Source organism: Panthera onca, chromosome C1, assembly GCF_046562875.1.
Source record: "Panthera onca isolate mPanOnc1 chromosome C1, mPanOnc1 haplotype 2, whole genome shotgun sequence".
Classification (NCBI taxonomy): domain Eukaryota; kingdom Metazoa; phylum Chordata; class Mammalia; order Carnivora; family Felidae; genus Panthera; species Panthera onca.
In genome coordinates, this window is record NC_138346.1 from 90,272,290 (window position 1) to 90,294,758 (window position 22,469).

The window sequence follows — 22,469 nt, forward strand, 5'->3', positions numbered from 1 at the left end:
ATATTTAAAATTACTCTCTAGAGGTTTGTGTGTGCGTGTGTGTTTTCTTCTGAGCAAATATACGAATTATTACATAAGAAAAAAATAAGAGTTTACTCTTTACAATTAAGCTTATTTGGCTTTGAAATTCTGTTCTCCCACTTATTGTTGTATGACCTTGGCAAGATGCTTATCCTCCTTGTGCCTCAGTTTACTTACCTATAAAATGAGAATAATACCATATAATGCATGACACTACAACAAAGAGATGAGCTGTCATGTAGAAGACAACTACAATCGAGTATTTATCATCATCATAATCATCATTCCCGCCGTTTAATTCAAAACAGGCCCTAGTTGGCCTTGATGCTATAAAGGGCATTGTTGAGGACAGGTGGGGGAGGAGGGAATCGTGATATAATCTTAGACGCGTTTAGTAATACTGTCTCTGTTCAAAGATGATCGATGGGTGTATTGGATAAATCTGTCAAGTAACTCAGATGAGGTCACATTGTTAGCCAGATTAAGGACTGAATTTAACCTCCAAATCCTTCATGTTCTAGCCAATGATTTTGTTTCTTTTTCTTATTATGTCAGCCTAGCATAAGTATTCATCAAAAGTTTATAAAATACCATTGTTGGCTGTCTTCCACATTTTATACATACATAGAAGCTGCCGTAAACCTCCTTGTAGAGAAGATATTAACAAAATTCATAGAACCTACTGCTCCTGGGATGCAATTAAATATCAGTGAAGGTGGAGTGTGAATTGCACTGAAACTTGAGCTCAGTTGTAGAATGCCTGGGGATATACACTGTGGATAATTCTACCTAGTCTTCTTTGTGAAAGTAATACAGCCCTACCTTCTGGTTTATTGCTGTTGCTGATGTTGTATGTGCAGTCCTAAATTACCAAATGCTTACTTAAATTATGAATCTTAAAGCCAATTCACATATTTTTTTAAAACCAGGTCAAAATTAAGTGAGGTAGAACAATTGATGTATATACATGTAATTGTATAATATAGTCTCCCCTATATGACTATCTGTATTACCAATTAAAGACTTTCTAATTTCTGCATTATTCTTCCTATGTTCAGCTTCTGTTTAGGTGGTATTTAACGTTGGTTTTGTTTCCTTTAAATAAATTTCACACTCCACTAACTATTACAATGTGAATAGCCCAGTTGCAAATATGAGTTAATGGCTAAATAGTCTTGGCAATTACTTTTCAATAGAAAGAAATATTTGGGAAAGAAGTTAAATGCAGCTAGAGATTTTATAAACATCTGGCTCACCATGAATATTCATAAACTTGTATATATAACCATACAACTCATATTTTTATGCAGTCTATTAAGATTCTCTAAAAAAGATTAAAGGAAGAAGTATTTCCTTATATTTCTGGTTGCTTGAAAAGGAAAGAGAAAGACAGAGTGCAATAATGGTATCCCTTGAAAATTATTTTATTTCTGTTGCAGAAAATAGCCACTCACTTATTCTCCAGTTACTATTCACCTAATTACCATATGAATACTCTGTAATTATATATCCATCGTTGTCCTTTAGATTACATGATTGTGTTTAGTGCTACTGTGCAGTTCTTAGTGTAATTACCCTACAGAGGTTATAACAATTTTATATTGTGAATATAAAGTGTTATTATATAATTTCATGGTAATCTCTACTTTCTTAGCACAGATTAATTACATTTCATTATTGCTCCTTTTTATCATATGTGGAACATATCAATTGTTATGCCATTCAGGTCAGTAAAATGAGTAAACCTTATGAGGTGGAAGCTTTCATAAGAAGGAAGATTTTGTTGGTAGTCGTAGTTACACTCTCTTGCCACAGCAGATATTCTTCAGATCAGTTTTGGTTCCTTTTTTCTTCTTGTCTTAACCTTTCAATTGGGTTGTCAGCTCTCAGAGACCTGGTGGCCTTTCTCGTATTTCTGTCCTCTTCCTGCAGCTCCCAGTATACAATTAGGCAGATGCATGTTCCTCAGCAAATAATCAACTATGGATCCTCCACTTACATTTTATTGTCATGGTTAAATTACTCATGTTGTTTAAAACAGAATCAACCATATTGTTCTACCAGCCTTCCTGTCCATAAATTCAAACTGTTCTCTCTGAATGCTTACTGGTTCATCTGGCTAGACTTTTCCATCTTTAACATTTGGTTTCTTCCCCATTTCATGCCCTCTAACAAAGTGAGAGTGTTCTCACACTTACATTTCTTTTAACTTGTCTTCTTTTCCTCTACCACATTTTTCACTTTATTTCCAATAACTATTAAGCCAAATTTAAATTTGGGGGAAAAACAGATGGTTTTGGGGGGAGAAGGGTGTGTGTGTGTGTGTGTGTGTGTGTGGATCTGTGGATCTGTGCTGGAAATTAGAAGACAGTCCCTTTGTTGTACACCTTGGTGTTAACCCATCAGCAATATCTCTACCTCTTTTTTTCTCTGATAGGAATCATTAGGTTTTTATTTAGACTTGCCTACTGCCTCATGATCAGTAACAAGTCATTTAGTCAAAGCTGAAAAAGAAAAAAAAAAAAAAAGCAGAAGGCTATATAACTTCTCAAGGGTAAGGAATAATTTGTAGGAATAATTTGTAGGTTTGTAGGAATAATTAAGAGCCATAGTGACACAGGATCATTAAAAATATTGAAATATTATGGGGCACCTGGCTGGCTCATTCGGTAGAACACACGACTCTTGATGTAGGCGTTGTAAGTTCGAGTCCCATGTTGGGTATAGAAATTACCTAAAAATAGAATCCTTAAAAATATATATTGATAAATGTTACTTAAGAAAATGCATATCTATTTTACAGAAAGATGACTTTCAAAATGGTTTTAGAGCATTTTTGTGCTTAAAGTGGTAAGCCCTATGCGGTAACTATTTTTTAGTGCTCTGGGATAAGAAAAGTGTTCTTTCAGGAAATGCTAAACTTTTCTGCTCATTTCAGAGCTTATTAGGTCAGGGTGGAATCCTTAGAAACAAAGCGAGCAAGTGCATACCAAGGGAGCCTGCTCAGGAGCCTTCTCATATACCATTCTTCATACTTTGCTAAATTTCTGCTGGATTGGGAAGTGCTAATGAAGTATTATTTTTATTAGGTAAATACCTGAAGAGAGGCTTAGAATTTAATATGAGTGTGTAGTAATTATTTGGGAGTGTATAGAGAGGTAACACTGGTGAAAATACTGTACACATTTATTCAGGTTTTGCATAGGTGCTTATAATTCAAAGTGGGTTGGAACTGAGAAGACAATGAGAGAGAAATTAGGTGGTTCTCCAATGACTTATACACTGTTGCCGTATACTGAGATAATTAGAACGTGAACTCCTATTAAATAAAGTTACTCTAATTAGATAATTAGAACGTGAACTCCTATTAAATAAAGTTACATTCTCCTGTGTTTAGGAATCCTAGAGTTAGAATTGAGTAAATAGGAAAGTCTTTAAGACAGAGAGAAAGAGCGAGAGAGAGAGAGAGAGAGAGAGAGAAGGGGAGGGGAGGGGAGGGGGGAAGAGAAGAGAAGAGAAGAGAAAGAAGAGAGAAGGGTGAGGGAGGAGGGAAGGGAGGGGAGAGGAGAGAGGAGAGAAGAGAGGAGAGGAGAGGAGAGGGACAATATGCATGCAAAGAGAGTGAATATTTTGGGCCCTAGAATCCTAATAGTGGTGTAGAAAATAATCCAGCTGAACCCAGAACTCCAGCAACTTCTACATGCCCCACATCTGAAGCCTAAGAGTGAGAGATAGAACATTTTCATAGAAAGGCATCGGGAGCAACTTTGGCAGGGTCGGAGTATAGTGAGCAACTCTGCCTGAATTTCAACATAGCATCAAGTATGAAGCATGTGAAGAGGGGAAAATGAAATGTCTTCCATTTGAATATCTGTAGAGAAAGGGTTCTGAGTCTAAAATGATTTCTGCCTATTTTAGAAGGAAAAACTGGTATGGCTTAACAGCATGCAATTTAGAATTATTTATTAAAGTGCAAATTCTATTATCTGCTTATTTCAAAATTTTATCTTAAGCAAATATTTCTTTTACATTCTTTGGATTCCACTTTTATGCCATGAGGCCAATCAACTGCATTGAATAATGTGCATCTGACATGCTAGGAAAAAATATTGAAAGCATTAAAGGTTAGAGAATTTTCCTTAAAGCATAAAAAGTAGACCATGAATTTCTTTGAAAAGAAGTGTCTATAAAGAGAAAACCTATTTAGCCTTGTTAGCAAATTAACCAGAATTTTTAAAATATTCTACTTGTAGCTTATGTGCCATTAGATTAGAAAAAATCTTTTTATTGAAGCATAATATAAATAGAAAATTTTTAAATCACAAGTTTACAGTTCAGTAAATTATCACCAGGTGTACAAACCAGCATAAACCAACATCCAGGTCAAGAATAAACATTACTGGTACCTCAGATGTAACTTGATGTTCTTAATCACTATCCCTTCCCTTCTTTCCAAAGATAAGTCCTTTTTGACTTCTAAAACCCTAGATTAGTTTGGCCTTTCTAATTTTATAGAAAAAAAAAATAGTGTGTATATTTTTGTGTCCAGTTTTTTTCTCTCTCATTGTTTTTGTGAGATTCATCTATTTTGTTCCTTACAGGCTGTACTGCTTTCATTTTTTATTTGTCTGTGTGTGTGTGTGTGTGTATGTATATACATACATATATATGTATGTATATACACACACATATATATATATATTTATAGGTATATTTCATTGTATGAGTGAACCACAGTTTATCCTTTCTTCTTGCAATGAACGTTTGGATTATTTGTAGTTTGAGCCCATTTCTAAAAAGGTCACTATGCTTATTATATATATGTATTTTTTTATGCACATATGCATGCCTTCCTCTTTGATATATATTTAGTGCAAATGTTAGGTCATAAGGTGTGGGTATGTTCAAATTTAGTAGATACTGTCATTGTTTTCCAAATCAATTGAATCAATTTATATTTCTACTAGTAGTGTATGAGATTTCCTGTTATTTATTGTCAATTTGGTGGGAGTTCAATGGTATTTCTTTGAGATATTTATTTGTATTCTCTTGAACACCAGTGAGTTGTGTATATTATCACATCTTTTTAATCTTAGTCTAAAACAGATTTAATTTATGTACCAAAATTACTTATAGTTAGTAAGTTATAAGTAAGTATTTAACTTTGCCCTTTACCACTAGAGGAAAGTGAGAACTGTTCCTTACTACAGTGTACTGTAGGGCAATCAGCAACCATCAAAATGTTAATCCATTATTTTCTACTTCCTCATGTCTTCTCAGTAATGTGGTTATAAAAACAAAATGGTCCAAAAGTTTAGATTAAAAATTACAATTTTAGTAGGGCTCACATACTTAGTTGAGAAATAAACTATTTTAGGTAAATTGAATCCTTTTGCAAATATTAAACAATGTAGTCGCTTTGCTAATCAGTAATATTTGTCTCTGTGTTATTTCTTATGTGTTCCCTAGTTCCCAGATTCTAGGTCCTCAACCAGTTCCATGGGAATCACCTGGGCCCCATTTCAGATTTATGAATTAGAATCTAGGCATGGGTGGGCAGTGGTGACAGGGATGAGCACTGGAATTTGCATTTGCAAATAAGTTACCTACCTGATTTTGATTAGCTATCCACTATGGATAAGACATAACATGTTGATCTTGTTAGGCTACATCAACTAACTTCTATGTCCCATCAGATAACTGAACCAGGATCAAAGGGTGACATTGGAAGCAGTTGGGGAATGATCTGAAAGGAGCTCTCTATCAGTAAGAGGTGCTGAACAATCTGAACTAATGAGAGTTGTTCTTTAGAGATTTCTGCCTTGAATAGGAGAGATCATCATATAGACTGCCGAGCATACATTCTTCATAAACAAAAACAGAATGTGTGATGGTGCATACTATAACTGCCAAGCCAATAACTGCAAACAGACACCATCATGGACAGATACCACTAACACTGACTTAGTTCTTACATCTTCAAGTTTCTCACCTTTTCAAAATGCTACTTTTCTTAAATATAGCCAAAACCATGTGAATAGGCTTAAGCATTGAATCTCAATGAGGGTACTTGGCGTAATGCAACAGCAAGCAGAAGAATGCTTGAAATAAATTTCCATAAATATGAAGCAAGCCTGTCAATAAATTTAATTTCTGTCTGATTTAATAAAGGGCTAAATATACAAACATGAGAGTTATAAATTATGTTTTAATTTTCTTCACCTACTATAACTGTCGTACAGCAGGTTAAAGTTTATAAATTGAGATTTTTATCAGAGCTAATCTCATTTAACATCGCTTCAAAATTAGATAGCTAAAAGGAAATTGCAGCTTCTAAACACAAAGTGTGAGGTAGATCTAATCAAGTTCTTTTGCCTAAGATTATTGTATTATGAATTTCAATATTTTGAATGTTATAAATTATATTCACATATAAACACACATAAATACTTGCTTTTCAAAAGACTGAGGCAGAATGTCTAGTTACAAAGATAGATTGGTTATTGTATCATTAAATTGTTTTTGTTTTATTACATACACTAGGTATAGCAATATTTGAAGAAATCTTCTTTTGTAGTTGAGAAAATTATCTATAATGTTCATTAGGAAAGATGTTTTAAAACAAAAGCCTCACACTCTGTTGAGGTTTTCCCTGACTGGGAAGTCAGGCTCTAAACGAGGAAGGAAACAATAGCCTAAACTTCTGTTTACTCCTTACCCATGATGAATCAATTTCCCAGTTCACTTTTCTCTTGATGTTCCATGAGAGGCACATCTCTGTGTTTGCTCACCTGCCAGGGCATTCGAAAATACTGGGCCTGTTCTGCTGTGTGTAGAGGGTGACTTCTTCACACCACACAAAGGGCTGATGCAGAGGCTGGGTCCCCCACCCACCAGACACTACTCTGTTCTCGAGATGAAAAGAAGTACAAGGAAAGGAAACAACAAATGATGCTTAAAGAAATCTTGAGTATTTCTGCTCATTTCAGAATAGTTATAGTGCCCATTAGAAGGAAATGAAGGAAACTTGTTAGCTTAAACTTTAACATTCAGAACCAAAAGAGTTTCTCAGTTAGCATTATATCAGTATAACTCAACATTGTTTTTTTTAGCCAGATGAAATGGTGTGTGGCTGGCAAAAAGAGAAATCAATAGCATTATTAAAGAATTCTAGTTACATGTAATTACAAAGTGATTTTGTAAGCTAATCTACTTATTATTAACCATTTTTTATATTTAGATGTTTTCATTAATTTACTTATTTTTGTATTTCTTTAAGAATTGACTGTTTTTAAATATTAAATGAAATGGCAACATGTATTGTGACTGAAAAAAATCATATAGTATAATTTCTTTTTCTCTGGTGTGCGTTCTTCCTAGATGTTTGTCACCACTACTGTGTGAATTCTGAATCCTGTACCATCAGGGATGATGGAAGTGTTGAATGTGTCTGTCCAACACGCTATGAAGGACCAAAATGTGAGATTGACAAATGTATAAGGTGCCATGGGGGGCACTGCATTATAAATAAAGACAGTGAAGATATATTTTGCAAGTAAGTGAACATCCAGCTTAATTATAAAAGCATTTGAACCCAAAAGGATGTAGCAGTTCAACAATAAACATGAAAAGAATGTAAATTATTTTTATCCTAAAATTCTTTTAGTGATCATTTCATCTTTGTTTGTTTGTTTGTTTTTGGTTGTAGATAAAATTCAGTTCATCCCAATTGACTGAACTTATTCAACGCCTATTTTGTGCAGCTGGGGAACATGAGAATTCATCATGTACTCATGTAATGATGTGGTCAGATTATTATATATATAGAATATTCCTAATAGTAAGCAAGAAATAGTGAGATGCAACATACCTTGAAAAGTCTATATGCAGTATCCCTAAATTAGAAGAGCTGAGACTTTTGTTTCATTATTATCATTTATAGTAAGTGTTTACTTTTCTGTTGTTAGAAAATGTGCCTGTGGGGGAGGAACAAAAGACTTGTCTAATGGAAATACATTTTTTAATTTAGGTTTTTAATTTGACTTTAAACATTATAGTCCAAAATAAGTAGAAGTAATAATGTTCCCTAAGAGGCAACTATAATAAAAATTTCCAAGTTAGACTTTGGTTACATTGCCTTTTGCCCTTTGGCTTTAAGATCAAGAGAATGGAAAACAGAATTTAAAAAAAAAGAAGAAAAGAAAGAGAGAGAGAAAGGAAGGAAGGAAGGAAGGAAGGAAGAAGAAAGGAAAGAAAGAAAGAAAGAGAAAAAGAAAGGAGAAAGAAAGAAAGAAAGAAAGAAAGAAAGAAAGAAGAAAAGAAAGAAGGGAAGAAGGAAAGGAAGAAAGGAAGAGAGAAAGAGGGGCGCCTGGGTGACTCAGTCAGTTAAGCATCCAACTTCAGCTCAGGTCATGATATCACGGTCGGTGGGTTCGGGCACCGGATAGGGCTCTGTACTATCATAACAGCTCAGAGCCTGGAGCCTGCTTCAGATTTCAGATTCTGTGTCTCCTCTCTCTCTGCCCCTCCCTGGTTCGTTCTCTCTCTCTCTCTCTCTCTCTCTCTCTCTCTCTCTCTCTCTCTCTCTCAAGGAATAAACACTAAAAAAATTAAAAAAGAAAAGAAAAGAGATCATGGCAGCTAAAGGGCAATGCCATTCAGTTTCTATCGTGAAACAAGTTTATGCCACTGAGGTTAAAGATCAGTCCTTACTCTGAGCTTCTTTCAACAACCTCTTAAAAGAAGAGCCTTTAAAGCACTGGACTCTATCGCTTGCCTTGGTTAGGAGTATAATAAATGAGAATATGAGATGGAAAGCGTGCTGTAAAGTGTTCATGCTGTGGCTTCCACCGAGACAGCTCTGCGAGGGTGCCAGCCCTGAGTTATGTCGCTCTGCCAAACAAGGCCCAATAAAATTTTATTACAGACAGCGACAGTTTTTTTCTTTTTTATTTACTCTCATTTTAGAATTTACTCTAATGATTTGTGTTATAATTATGAATGACATTTACTCAAACCCTCAAATTGGGTCATTTGAAAGTACATTATTTTTTTAAGTAAAGTAATTGAAAATATGACTAATTATAAATATGTGCCTTTGATAAGTATATAAAAGCAAATGCATTTTCATATAAACTACCAAAATCATGTTTGCTCACTAAGCTCATCAGCTCTTTGTGATGAAACTTTATCATGACAGAACTTTGTTTCCATTAGCGGGTGTACGTTTTTCTTAATGTCCAGCGCACTGCATCAGAAATGCACTCTAGGGGAGTCTGGGTGGCTCAGTTGGTTAAGCATCTGACTTCAGCTCAGGTCATGATCTCACAGCTTGTGAGTTTGAGCCCCATGTCAGGATCTGTGCTGACAGCTCAGAGGCCTGGAGCCTGCTTCAGATTCTCCCTCTCTCTCTCTCTCTCTCTGCCCCTTCCCTGCTCACTCTCTGTCTCTCAAAAATAAATAAAGACATTAAAAATATTTTTTTTAAAAAAAGCACTCTAGGGTCTTGCTTACAACTCCATTCCATTCACACAGGAAATAATAGACTCTTATCTAAGACAGGATATGAGTTGCAATTTCCTTCCCACTTTACCTTGAAAAAGCTCAAGAAGAGATACACACACCATTTCCATTACAAGGGGGAGGTCCATGTGAAGAAAGAAGGGCAGACTCTTTAGGCTCTCAGTACAGCCTACTATACAGAGGAAATTGACTTCACCAAGCTAGAAACACCAGAGCCTCATATCCTGACTTGGCTGTGGAGATCCAACATTGTAGTTCTTGACTCATAAAAGATCCTTTTGGAAAAGTATGTGTCAGATGGATAAATAAGAGTTACTGACAACAAGCAGACAGTGGAAGTTTAAAACCAGGAGTATAATATTTGGTCATTATAGGCTGCATAACATCTAAGCATGATAATACAAATAAGATTCGGTAGTCTGAAACTTATTAGACAAGTTTGTTTTCATTTTTATGATACTTTTCTTCTTGGCATTAAATGAAGTTTACAGTGGTGCTAGAATTTCTGTCACACAGCTAAATAACTGATACCAAAACAAAGCCACAACTGAGTTAAAGTAAATCTTTTACATAAATAGGAAAATTGAAGCCTCCATGTATTCATGTGATTCCAAATAGTCAGGTGTGTTTCTAACACACAGTCTATGAGCTGTCAACTAGAATAGATACTCTGTCAAGGATAATAAGTATATTCTTTAAAAATGGAGCTAATTGTATATTTTTCTCTTATGTGGAAATCTAAGTAAATATTGATGAAGAAAGGATCATAATTTTGAATAGCCTAAATAATACCTTTGCAATGTCCATTGTTATGGGAATTTTTTCTCTGTACTGGACAACTGGTAATTAACTTTTGGAAAGTGATGTATCACAAACTGTGTGTGTGTGTGTGTGTGTGTGTGTGTGTGTGTGTGTCACACTTGCCTCTAAGAAATAAAATGATGAAAACCCATGTTAAAATATGAGCTGAACTCTGATGCATTATAATGATGAGTAATTTTTACTTTATATTTGAAATATATACAAATTTCTGTCTTCAATTTAGGATTCAAACAAAACCTTTAGAAAGAGAAAGGCAACATCTTTTATTACTCTTGTTAGAAGGAGTTTAAAAGCAATGAGTAGGATATTTTTATCTTTAAAAGCTGATATTTGGTGTATAGTTATCTTTTTTTCTCAGAAATTCTTTAATAGATAATGAGCTATTTTTTCACTTTGACATTGTCCTTTTGATAGAACAGAAACTATAACTTTCTGCTCTTTGATTTTCAATGAGGCTGAGATGGAGGGCAAGGAACATTCTCCAAGATCCATTAAACCTATCAGATACCAATACTGTTAAATGTATACTTGACTCAGTGTCCATATTTACATGCCTATAGATTATAAAGGCATTCTCTGTTAAGTCTTGTAAACTTTAAACTGCTTCCTCTCCATGTTTGGTTCTACATTCACATATTTCCATTTTATATCCAGTACATAGTTGACTCATTGCTTCTGTTCATCTTGAAAAGAAATGTGATTTTAAAATCTAGGCTCTTAAAAAAACATCTTTAAATTAAACACCTGGGAAAGTAATAAGCTGTGTGGTGTATTTCCTGCATCCTTATCACCTACATGCCATAAAATAAATATTCACAGAATAAATTAACCAGGACCACCAAGTAATCATTTCAGGCATCCAACCGATGGATAGATGGATACTCTTTGATGGGTGTAACACAATAGAAATCCATCGTGGAGACTGTCAAAGTGATCAGTGATATTGCAACCTGATTTATGTGTCATGCTTATGTCCAGATTTATTGTGACACCACTGATTGCTTCATAGCACCTAGTGCCAACATGGTCTTATAATCAGAATAGTGGCACGATCTGTTGTAATTCTGATTTGGGCCAAGGCTTGTATAAATCTATTACCCTACTTCTCATTCAAGAGACCTGATGATAATTTGGAATGACTGTGCAATTTTGTCTGTCCCCCCAATAATTTTCAGTGTCCAATATAGTAGTATTTATTTAGATAAAAATATAACACAGCAAATAAGAAATTTCTGTATTTTTCCTATTTTAACTGAGCTTGGGTTTTTTTGTTTGTTTTTGTTTTCCATGTAACATAAACCATGGTGTTTATTCTTATCTCAGACAGATAATGTGCTGTAAATTAGAATCCTTCCATAAGAAAACCTACCTCCTTACCCTATTGCCAAATTATGTATTGTTCCTATAACATTTCTATTTTTACAATGAACTACCCATGATCTTGTGTGTGTGTGTGTGTGTGTGTGTGTGTGTTAGAATAAAAACATTGACTTTAATTACAGTACATAATCGAAGAGAAAAGGCGACTACCAGATAATCTTATACTTTCTTACAAAATCTGGAATCTGAAACTCTTAACAGTGTTTTTGGACCAGATTTTCCAGTTTACAACAGATAGCTGAAGCATTTGCTTCCAGAATATTTGATCATGTGGTTTGTAATTCACACTGATGTCACCAAACCCTAGTTAAATGAAAAGGGAATAAGATACAAATGCTGATGTCTCCCTGCAGTGTAAGTGATAGACATTAGAGCCTATTTTTTTACACATATCTCTAACTATATTAAAATTTTATATTAAGCAAGTGGGTTGAAAATTTAAAAATTACCAAAAGAAAAAAAAATTGTTATTTTGTTAAAAAAAAAAATCTTTGCCTCCAGGAAGTCTGTTTTTCTGAAAACTTACTTTTAGCCAGGCACACTCCATTACTTCTCTGTGATGAATATTCTTATCTGCAGAGAGTTTATGTCAGCTTTCGACAATAATGATGCCACTAACAATGAGGTTTCTTTTTTCCTTTGTTGCTGCAGCTGCACTAATGGAAAGATTGCCTCTAGCTGTCAGTTATGTGATGGCTACTGTTACAATGGTGGCACATGCCAGCTGGACCCTGAGACAAATGTACCTGTGTGTCTGTGAGTATTATATAACTTTGTGGGCTTGTTATAGTATGACTTTGTATGTACATGGAATCCTTCCTCTATTGTTCTCCTCTCTTGGAGTAATACATTTTAAATGAATGTTTCACGGACATCTCTGATCAAGTATTGTCCCTCATTGGCTCATGTGCTACAGAATCTCCTCCTTCATCAATTTGCTAGTGATTTCATAAGGAAGAGCTCATTCAGTTCTTAGCATCATACCCATTGAAGACATTCATAGATCTTTGAACTTGGAAATGCCAGGTAAAATTATTCTAATTTCATTGACCTTATTTAGATATGTGAAACCCAGACATAATCATATTTATGTATACTTGGTATTTACAGCTATCCTTTTAAAAAGAAACTGTGGTATTTTTTCAAATGTATAATGATGTTATTTGATGTTTATATCAGGTTTAGAGTGTTGTATTATGTAAACCTATTAAGCCCCTGTCTCCTTTGGAGTACATTAACTTGAATCTGGGTTTCTGAACATTTAGAAAGTATTGGGAGATTCTCTGCTCGTGAGAAAAATCTAGAATTTAATATTTTCCCTCTTAAATACCTGACAGTCCAGAATGGACAACTTGAAATAAAACCATTTCACTTATGTGGTTTCTATTTTGAGTTTTCTTTGATCACCGCTTGACTAGAAGGATAATGCCCACATATGATCCATATCCACGATCTGTCCCCACCTTGTCAGAGTAGCATGTGATGAGTGTGAATGAGAGAGAAATGGACTTACTTGACAAAGTTTGATTCATATGTTACTATCTCTGTATGAAATGAACTTGAAACATATTTAGAAAAAAAGTCAGCCGCTTTATTTAGCTGTATTTTACTGAAATTCTGCAGATGCTCTGTGGGGTTTAAAAGTCAGCGCTGTGACCAGAAAGAGAACCCTTGTGATCACTACTGTCAGAATGAGGGGATTTGCACTTTAACTGCGTTTAATGAGCCGAGATGCAAGTAGGTTTAACCTTCCACTTACCACTGCGCTTCGTGTGACATCATTTCAGGCCACAGTTCATTGGTTTAAATCATGAACATCCACATGCATTTCACAGTGTATACTTAATCTCGGGGCTCATCTGTGTCACACACACACTTAACCTTTGCTTCGCTCACCAACAAGTGTATGCACCACAGTCAGCTAGAGTGTCTAGAAATATAATGGAGGGAATGAGAAAGCTCATGGAACTGTCTAATGAAAACACATTTGCTAGAATAGTGGCTTTTAATTAGAGAAGTGCAGAAGCAGGTGTTCTTAGACTCTATTGCTATAGTCTATACTATATTTGGAATGGTGGCTTTTGTTTAGTAACTGACTTTTAATTTCAAGTACTGATGAACCAATACATTATTTTGTTTCCCAAAATTTTACTGAGAACAATTACACTTACAGAAGAAATAGGTATGTGGTAAAAATTTTGTTTCCTCATAGTTTAAATCTTTTTTTTTTCCTGACTCAATTTGTCAATAAAAAAATAAACTCATTTCCTCCGAGAAATTTCAGAGACCACCTTTGGGGTCAATGTTCATCACAATGGAAGTTATTTTTGCATTTTTCACTTGAGCTTTAAAGATAGATCATATCCGTGATCGCCTTTAATACTCAATGTCATAAACAGAGGCTGTGATTGGTATCTAATAGCTCCATGGTGGTGTCAAAGTATACTTAGAAATGGTCTTTAAGCACAAGTGTATTGACACTCAGTTATTTCATTATCAGAACTCTATAGTTGTGTTCACAAAGATCTATTTTGTTATTCAAGAAAATGTTATTCTTTAGATTATAGTCCAAAAATATGGGAAATGACTGAAGTAATCACATAGGGAAAAATGGTATTCTTTCTTTTTTCCTGAAGATATTTGAATATGTTAAACTAATATCCCTATGTAAACTACATCCAAAAATATCTCTTTAAATTTTAGTCTACAAAATGCGTATAGACGGATCTGTTGAGGCATTGACGGACTCCTCAGCTCATACTCAGGTTTGTACCTTGTGCACATGAAGACAAGAGGAGACTCTTGTTCAGTTCTGCCTCTACCTGGATCCATCCTAAATTTCTTCAGTCATTCAGCAAATATTAATAGACCCCGAAAGTATGCTAAATCCTAGACAAGTGAAGATGAATGAAATTTAGCCCCCATCATTAAGGAGCTCATTAATTATTGGGGTTAAAATATCATAAACAGCTAATTAACCTTTAATAATGTAGGTGTGGCCACAGGAAAAAGAGAGGGCAATGGACTCTTAGCAGGGCAAGTGATTTGTTCACAATGAGAAATGAAAGCTTTACAGAAAAAGGCAATCTTTTGTGGTTCTTGTAGTTCATGAAATTCAGTAAGGTTGGGAATAGCATTCTGAAAAGAAAGAATAACATAAGTAAAGACACGGTTGTGAGACTTAATGGCCTATTTGGGGAGCTGTGAGTGGTTGAACATAGCTAGAATGAAGGGTGACTGTAGTTGGGAAGGAGAGGGGATTGAGGACACAAAACTGGAAAGATGAGTTGGGATCCTATTTATGTCAAAGTTAGGGGATTACATAGGATCCCAAAAGGAATGAGTAGCCAAAGAGATTTGAGGCAGAGGCTTGAGCTAAAGGAATTGGCTTTTGAAGGTGATGCTCATTGGCATGTGGGGGAGAGCACTGGAGATCAGCTGCAGAGACCCCATAGAAGATTTGGAAATCCTTGAGGAGAAAAGTGATGAGAGTTTCAACCTGGACAGTGCAACTGGAAGGAAGAAGAGCAAGGTCAGGAGATTCATGGATATTTCAGAATTAATAAGTCCAGAGTGAGCCTTGACCAAGCATTGATCTAGATACTCATGTTACTTCATTTCTAGGATACCGGTAATGCCTGTTCTGGGGCCGAGTCTTCATTTGTCTTGTCTCTCTTGCACTATGTCCAGGAAAAGTACAAATAACATTTCAGACTCACCCTCCTTCCTCCCTATAAATGGGCCTAGAACATGCCTGCCCTGAGAATGCTCCAGTGTCCCTAGAATCAATATCACTCATGGGCACAGCAGCTCACAATAATGTTCTGTTCCATTTTTTACTCTTACCAAGTTTCATCAGAGGCACCTGACCTGTTAAGGTCTATAAGACTTATTCACCTATAAGACTATTTCATAAACACAGCAAGGAAAAAAATACATTAATGGAAAGGTTTATAAGAAAAATATTTTACTTTTGTGTATCTTTGTCTACATTTGGTTTTATGGAAATTCTGTCTGTGCTTTGGTTTTTTACTATCTAAGATTTATTCTGATGGTAGCAGTAATGCTTACTGAATCTCTCAAAAAAACTTAAGGTATAAAAGAAGCAAAATATAGGTAATGATATTCTGCTATCATCCATTCATTAATTCTTCACCAAATGTTTATTGATAACCTGTGATGAATGAGACCCTGTGTAAATTTGGAAGGATAATTAATAACAGCTAACCAACTTAGCAAATATTTTCTGCCAAGCACTGTGTTAAGCGCTTTATATATTTTATGTGAAGCTAGAATATTATGCTATTGTTATTATTGTGATTATCATTATTATCATCATCATGTAATTACTATCCCCATTTCACAGATGGTAACACTGATGTTACATGCTAGGAACCAGTGGATACCTGAAACTCAAACCATACTTTGATTCTAAAATTCATACCTTGGTTATAACTCTTATGCTGTACTGCTTTATGTTGTAGTAACTTCAACATGGTTTTTACCTTTGAAGAGCTTAAACTTTATTTTGGTAGATGAATGGGTTTACAAAACTTAAAATCCTATTTGACAATTGTAATAATTAAATAGATGATGGAGATTAAGGAGGGTACTTGTGATGAGCACTGAGTGTTTACGTAAGTGACGAATTACTAACTTCTACTGAAGCAAATATTATACTACATGTTAACTGGAATGTCAATAAAAATTTGAAACAAAAAAGAAAAAAAAAGAAATATGACTAAAGTGTTGTGGGAAAACATTTCAATAGAGATCATTTCATGATTACTTGTAGAAGAGAGAAAAGCTTTATAGATGAAGTGATATTTTCACAGTATTATGGGGAAAAATTGTGTAATAGTTTTACAGATAGGAAATGGCTGAAAAGCTTCCTTAAAGAGGAAAAGTTCTGAAAGTAAGGCGATGTTTGTTGAGAACAGAGCACATCCCACAGCAAATTGGGAAGAGAGAAGACTAGAGAGATATGTTGTGGCCAATTGGCGAGGTACATTTTATGCCATTACACAAGAGTGGGTTTACAAAATGAAGAATAGAGGATTAAGGATGGATTCTAGGAAATATCACTGTTTGATACTGTGTTATAGAGGAATCAACAAAAGTAAATGAGAAGAAATGGAAATTGGAGGGAACTCGTCAAAGAGTAGAATCCTCCAAGTCAAAGGAGTAGAGAGTGTCAAAGAATATCAACTCAAAAAAAGAAAGGAAGGAAGGAAGGAAGGAAGGAAGGAAGGAAGGAAGAATATATGTCAACTCCAGAAAGTTTAAGGAGGATGAGAATTTTAAATGGCTTATTGGATTTTGCCATTGGATGGGCATTAAGGGAGATGTTTTGAAATCTCTATATGACAGGAGAATATTAAGCCCTCTGGATATCTTTCTAGTAGTCGATTCTTCTTATAAGGGGAGCTTTTTGGAAACACAGATTTCAGCCTCAGATTTCAATTGGAAGTGGTCATGTACCTTTAATGAAAAGCTAGTATGTACTATTTCATCTAAAAGCCTTACAGGAAACAAAAATTGCTTTAAGAGATAAGATATAGTGCTTGCTTTAGTTTGGTTGGTAGTACATTTTTCTTTTTTTCGTAGAGTGGAAAACTATTTGAATGTGCAGAATTTACACACATTTGGAAAGTCTATATGAAGTATTCAGATCTATGAAGGTGACAGGTTTTTTTTTCCACATAGAAATTTTATTACTGTATCCTTCAATTTAAGGAATAGATTTGTTTTTTGAAAGCCTTCACTTTTGTCTCTTGATGGCCATTTTCACTTATTACTATGTGTGGAGGAAAAAGAAAACTCCACAGAAAAGCCTACACAAAAATAAGATCTAGGATTTTTTTATGCATATTTGGAGAGAGTATTGATATTTTTTAAAGTAAGTATATCGCATAATGTTAAAAACCAAATTTAAAAAATCTAATGTGTGCTATTTTGACAATACTATATAAATTTTGTTGTGAGGATTAGAAATTATCAATAATGTGAAAAAGTGTTCAATTCAGTATCAAGTTAACTATGTCCTTCTACCTCTAAGATATCTTGCTAGGGTCAGACTTTTATTTGTATTGGGTTTAACTTTCTTTAAAACATAGACTTACTTCCACAGCATTATCTTCCAGCAGTATTTACAGTACATTTCATCTTCCAATAAAATCATGTTTATAGCTACTCTACTTCTCCTACCGCTACTCCTATACTTATATAGACGCAAGCATACATACAGCCTTGCCCCATAACCACAGGACCATTCCTCTCTTACGTGTCTTCACTCAGTTCATTGAACTGAAATGCTTCTCCTTTTTTTCTGCTTACCTCTTATTATCCCACTAGTCTCAACTCAGATATCATCTGTTTGTGCATATGGTAGTGAATAATAAATCTTAATTGATTCGGCTTAACTGAATTTCTCAAAAGGGAAGAATCAAAATTTAGTGAGGAAAAAAGTATTTTATAACATGTAGTATATATTTATATATTAAATATTATATATGTTTATATATAATTATATCATTAGTTGGAAGCAGAACCAAAAGGTGTGTGTGTGTATGTGTCAAAGAGTAGAATAAAAGTGATATACATATATTTTATATATATTTTGAAATATTTTTATGTATTCTAGAGAGAGAGAAGAGAAAGAAAAGAGGGAGAGAGAACCAGGAAATTCACTGGTGTAATATAATTCAATCGAAATCCAAAGGCCTGAGAAACAAGGTAGCTGATGATATAAGTCCGAGTCCAACATATCTCTCTAGTCTTCTCTCTTCCCAATTTGCCATGTATGATGTGTTCTGTTCTCAACAAACAACACCTTACTTTCAGACCTTTTCCTCTTTCAAGGAAGGTTTTTAGCTGTTTCCTATCTGAAACCAGGTGTTGATGTCTGAGGGCAGGAAAAAAATGGATGTCTCAGCTCAAGCAGGGATAGTGTATTTGCCTTTCCTGTGCCATTTTGTTCTCTTCAGACATTCAGCAGATTGTATGATGCCCACCCTCATGGTTAAGGGAGATCTTACTCAATTTACCAATTAAAATGCTAATCTCTTCCTGGGACACCTTCACAGACACACCCAGAAATAATGTTTTACCAGCTGAGCATCTCTTAGCCCCGTCAAGTTGTCACATAAAATTGTAAATTTTGCTCTTTGTTACTGTTATGAGCTGGACTGTGTCCCTTCCAAATTCAGGTGTTGAAGCTCTAAGCCTCAGTACCTCACAATGAGACTGTATTTGGAGAAAGGGGCTTTAAAGATGTGGTTAAATTAAAACAGGGTCCTTGGGGTGGCCCTAATCCAGTATGACTTGTGTCCCTGTAGGAAGAGATTAGGACATAGAGATACACACATGCACAGAGAGATGGATTCTATATGGCTGGTGTCTTTATAAGCAGAGGATATTAGGATACAGGCACACAGAGGAGGAAATCATGTGAAGACAGGAAGAAAATGGTCTCTACAAGCTAAGGAGAGAGGCATTAGAAGAAACCAAACATGCCAACACCTTGATCTCAGACTTCTAGCTTTCAGAGCTAGGCTCCACAGCAGACCCATCCCACTGAAGACTAGGAAGATATTGAAATGTACTAAAAAACTTCTCCTGGGTATAAATAACCAGTGTTTAAGGACTCAAGAAAAATATAAGACAATGAAGAAGTCAGGAATTACTCCCTTTAGAACTCTTCTTCCTGGGGTGCCTGGGTGGCTGAGGCAGTGAAGTTTCCAACTTCAGCTCAGGTCATGATCTCACAGTTCATAGGTTCGAGTCCCGTGTCAGGCTCTGTGCTGACAGCTGAGAGCCTAGAGCCTGCTTTGGATTCTGTCTTTCTCTCTCTTTCTCTCTCTCTCTCTCTCTCTCTCTGCCCCTCCCCCACTTATGCTCTGTCTCTGTCTCTCAAAGATAAATATTAAAAATTATAAAATAATAAAAAATAACTCTTCTGTTGTCTGGATTTTGAATGCATATTCAAATCCTTATTCTGCTCACATGGGTCTTCTGTATTGATGGTACATTTGTTGGCTGGTACCATCACTATCAAAGTGAGACAGACAGTAAGGAAGTTCTGTTGATTCTACAAGATAAAGTGGAAAGAAAATGGGTTTTAGAGTCATGCTTACCTGGATTCATATAGTCCTTCCTCCAGTTACTTTTGGTGTGGCCTAGTGGCCAGTCTAAACCATAGATTTTTTTCTTCTTTAGGAAGATAAATCTAGCATGTATATATAAAAACCATCATAGGAAAGAGATATTTTCTGAGCACACTTATTCTGAAAATGTGTGTTTAGAGCCACCAGACCTTTGTTTCTGCTTGGGTGTGACCATGACTACAGATCCAGACTTACTGTTAGCTATTATTTTTAAATCTTGGTGATCTAACACTGTGTACATGGTTTTATTTTAGGTAACTTGCTTAAGTATTCTTGGATATCCCAAACTCTAGTTCCTGTCTTTGGCAGGTGGCTCTTGGCTGAAATCTCAACATTGTAGTTAGAATAGCAAAGATTTGAAAATTCTATATTTGTTTTTTGTACACATTACATTTTTTATCCAACTTTTCTTCATACTATGATTTTTTCTGAGAAATCATTCAAGGTTTTCTGTACTCCAAAAGATATCTTGTCAACTTTGTCCATTTGGACAGACTTCGGTATTTGAAAATGATGTAAAGAATACCTTCTCAGAGTAGAATAAAAGAACTCCTCAATGTCAATATTAAATACATTTTCATTGTGTTATTATTTCTATTAGACCATAAATTTTAATTTTAGAAATAAAAGTTAGCAATACTTTTTCAGAATGTCCATATTTCCTAGTAACAACCATTATTGTACTTTATTTCTGTTCATTCAGTTTCTTGATGCAAATATATACTTGAAAATGATCATATACTAAAATAAGATCACATGATAGACACTCTTTTATATTTATTTATTTTTCAATACATTCAGCACATCATTCCATATCAATGTATATAATTAGATGCTTTTATTCTTGGTGGTTGCCCAGCGTTCCACTGTGTTGTTCCCTACTTTATTTAATCAACCATATATCATTCAATTATTAGATGTGTGATTTAGTTTTTTTGCTTTATCCTTTTGTTAACTATTTTTTCCAAGGATAAAAAAAAACATGCTTTCTCATTAGTTTTCTCTGATTAACACACAGAAGTGGAAATACTGGGTCCAAAAGTACAGACTTTATGAATGAAACTAGGTATGATTTTGAGCAAGTGACATTATGTCTTTGTGTCACATTTTTCTTGTTTGTAAAGTGATATGTTTGCACTAATTGTTCACTTATACTAGGTCTATAAGGTACAATATATTTAAATCTGGTCCTATTTGAATTTTTGTTTACAAACTGGTTTAAAATTGGATTAGTCACAACCACAGATACAAATTCTCCCTAAATCTCTAAAATATCTATGAAGATATTGAGAAGACAAAATTACACATTAGCAGCAAAATTAAGAATAATAGAAAATCTGTTAATACTATGCAGTAACTGAGGAGCTGATCATAAAATTTTTGGTTCACAATTAAATATTTGTGTTCAGTTTTTCTCTATGGTTTTACAGTTTATTTTCTGATACTTTAAAATAATATACCAGGATAGAGCTAAGTAGATGAGTAGCCTAGTAATGCCTAAGTGCAAAAGAGATAATAGTTCTTTCCACATATTTCTTATTATAACCCCTAGTCTAGTATATCCGAAGTCTGTAAGAACCAGAATCTCAGGTGTCTGTCCCTTGATTGGCTCATATTTTTCCCTTTTAGACAACAAAAATACTGCTAATCTTCGTATCCATTTATCAACAAATATTTACTGAGTACCTCCTATATACCAACAATATCCTAGGCACCAAAGGATTTTTCAGTGAACAAAACACACAAAAAAATGGTTACCTATTATTGGTTGAATTTGGGTAATGTTTACTTTTTAAAAATAGTTTTCTATGTAATTCATATTCTTTTTCAAAAACAAAAGAAAAAATCCAGTTTTTAAGTTATTTGTATCATCTGAAAAGGGAGAACAGAAAGGATCTAACTGATAGTGCATTGCTTCTGAAATCATATCAATTCAGGCACTGTTTTGAAAATGGCAGTATGGCAAAACTCCAAGACATTTCTTATAATATATGTTATTGCTTCTTGCCCATAGCAAGAACAGTTCTCCATTTGGTCAAAAACAAGATAGCAATGTTAGTTTTTATGTTTTACTTCTTCATTTCAAACAAAAGCTACAAATAACATACTGTGAGCATTTTCCCCTAATCCATTACTTTTTCCTTTTTCTTTTTTTTCTTTTTGGTTTAGTTAGATTTATATGGGCATCTGTTTTTTCATCTTTCTTAGGAAAAATGGTTTTCCACGAAATTATCTCCTTTCCTTGATCACTCATGTGAGTGTGTGTGTGTGTGTGTGTGTGTGTGTGTGTGTGTGTTTACATTTTTCATGCTCCTCTATGATATTCCATATCTTATGGCTAGAATTGACCTCTCATCTGTGTGTGGCCTTTGGACATGGAACATATTTCTATGAAATTGGCCTGGGAATGCTGCCTGTTGTACACTCCATGGCCTCTTTAAATTTATGTGTCTGTTTCTCTCTGGCAGATTGTAAATTCCTTCAAGTAAGAAGTTGTATCTGATTTATCTGTTTTGCCCCAATAGCTAACACATGTTCTGCATGTAGTATGTTCTTAAC

The 22,469-nt window shown here is 34.7% G+C and overlaps 1 protein-coding gene across 3 annotated transcripts in view; it reads left to right on the forward strand.

Moving 5' to 3' along the window:
• The window catches only part of LRP1B (LDL receptor related protein 1B), a 1,899,539-nt gene that overhangs the window by 1,848,434 nt on the left and 28,636 nt on the right, over nt 1-22,469 (forward strand). For 2 of the 3 annotated variants that reach the window (XM_078451331.2, XM_078451332.2), the window contains exons 85-87: nt 7,402-7,576; nt 12,397-12,501; nt 13,369-13,482. In XM_078451331.2, the coding sequence (XP_078307457.2) occupies nt 7,402-7,576; nt 12,397-12,501; nt 13,369-13,482 (394 nt within the window). The remainder of the gene's footprint in view (nt 1-7,401; nt 7,577-12,396; nt 12,502-13,368; nt 13,483-22,469) is intronic. The other variant, XM_078451333.2, reaches the window with a different exon arrangement.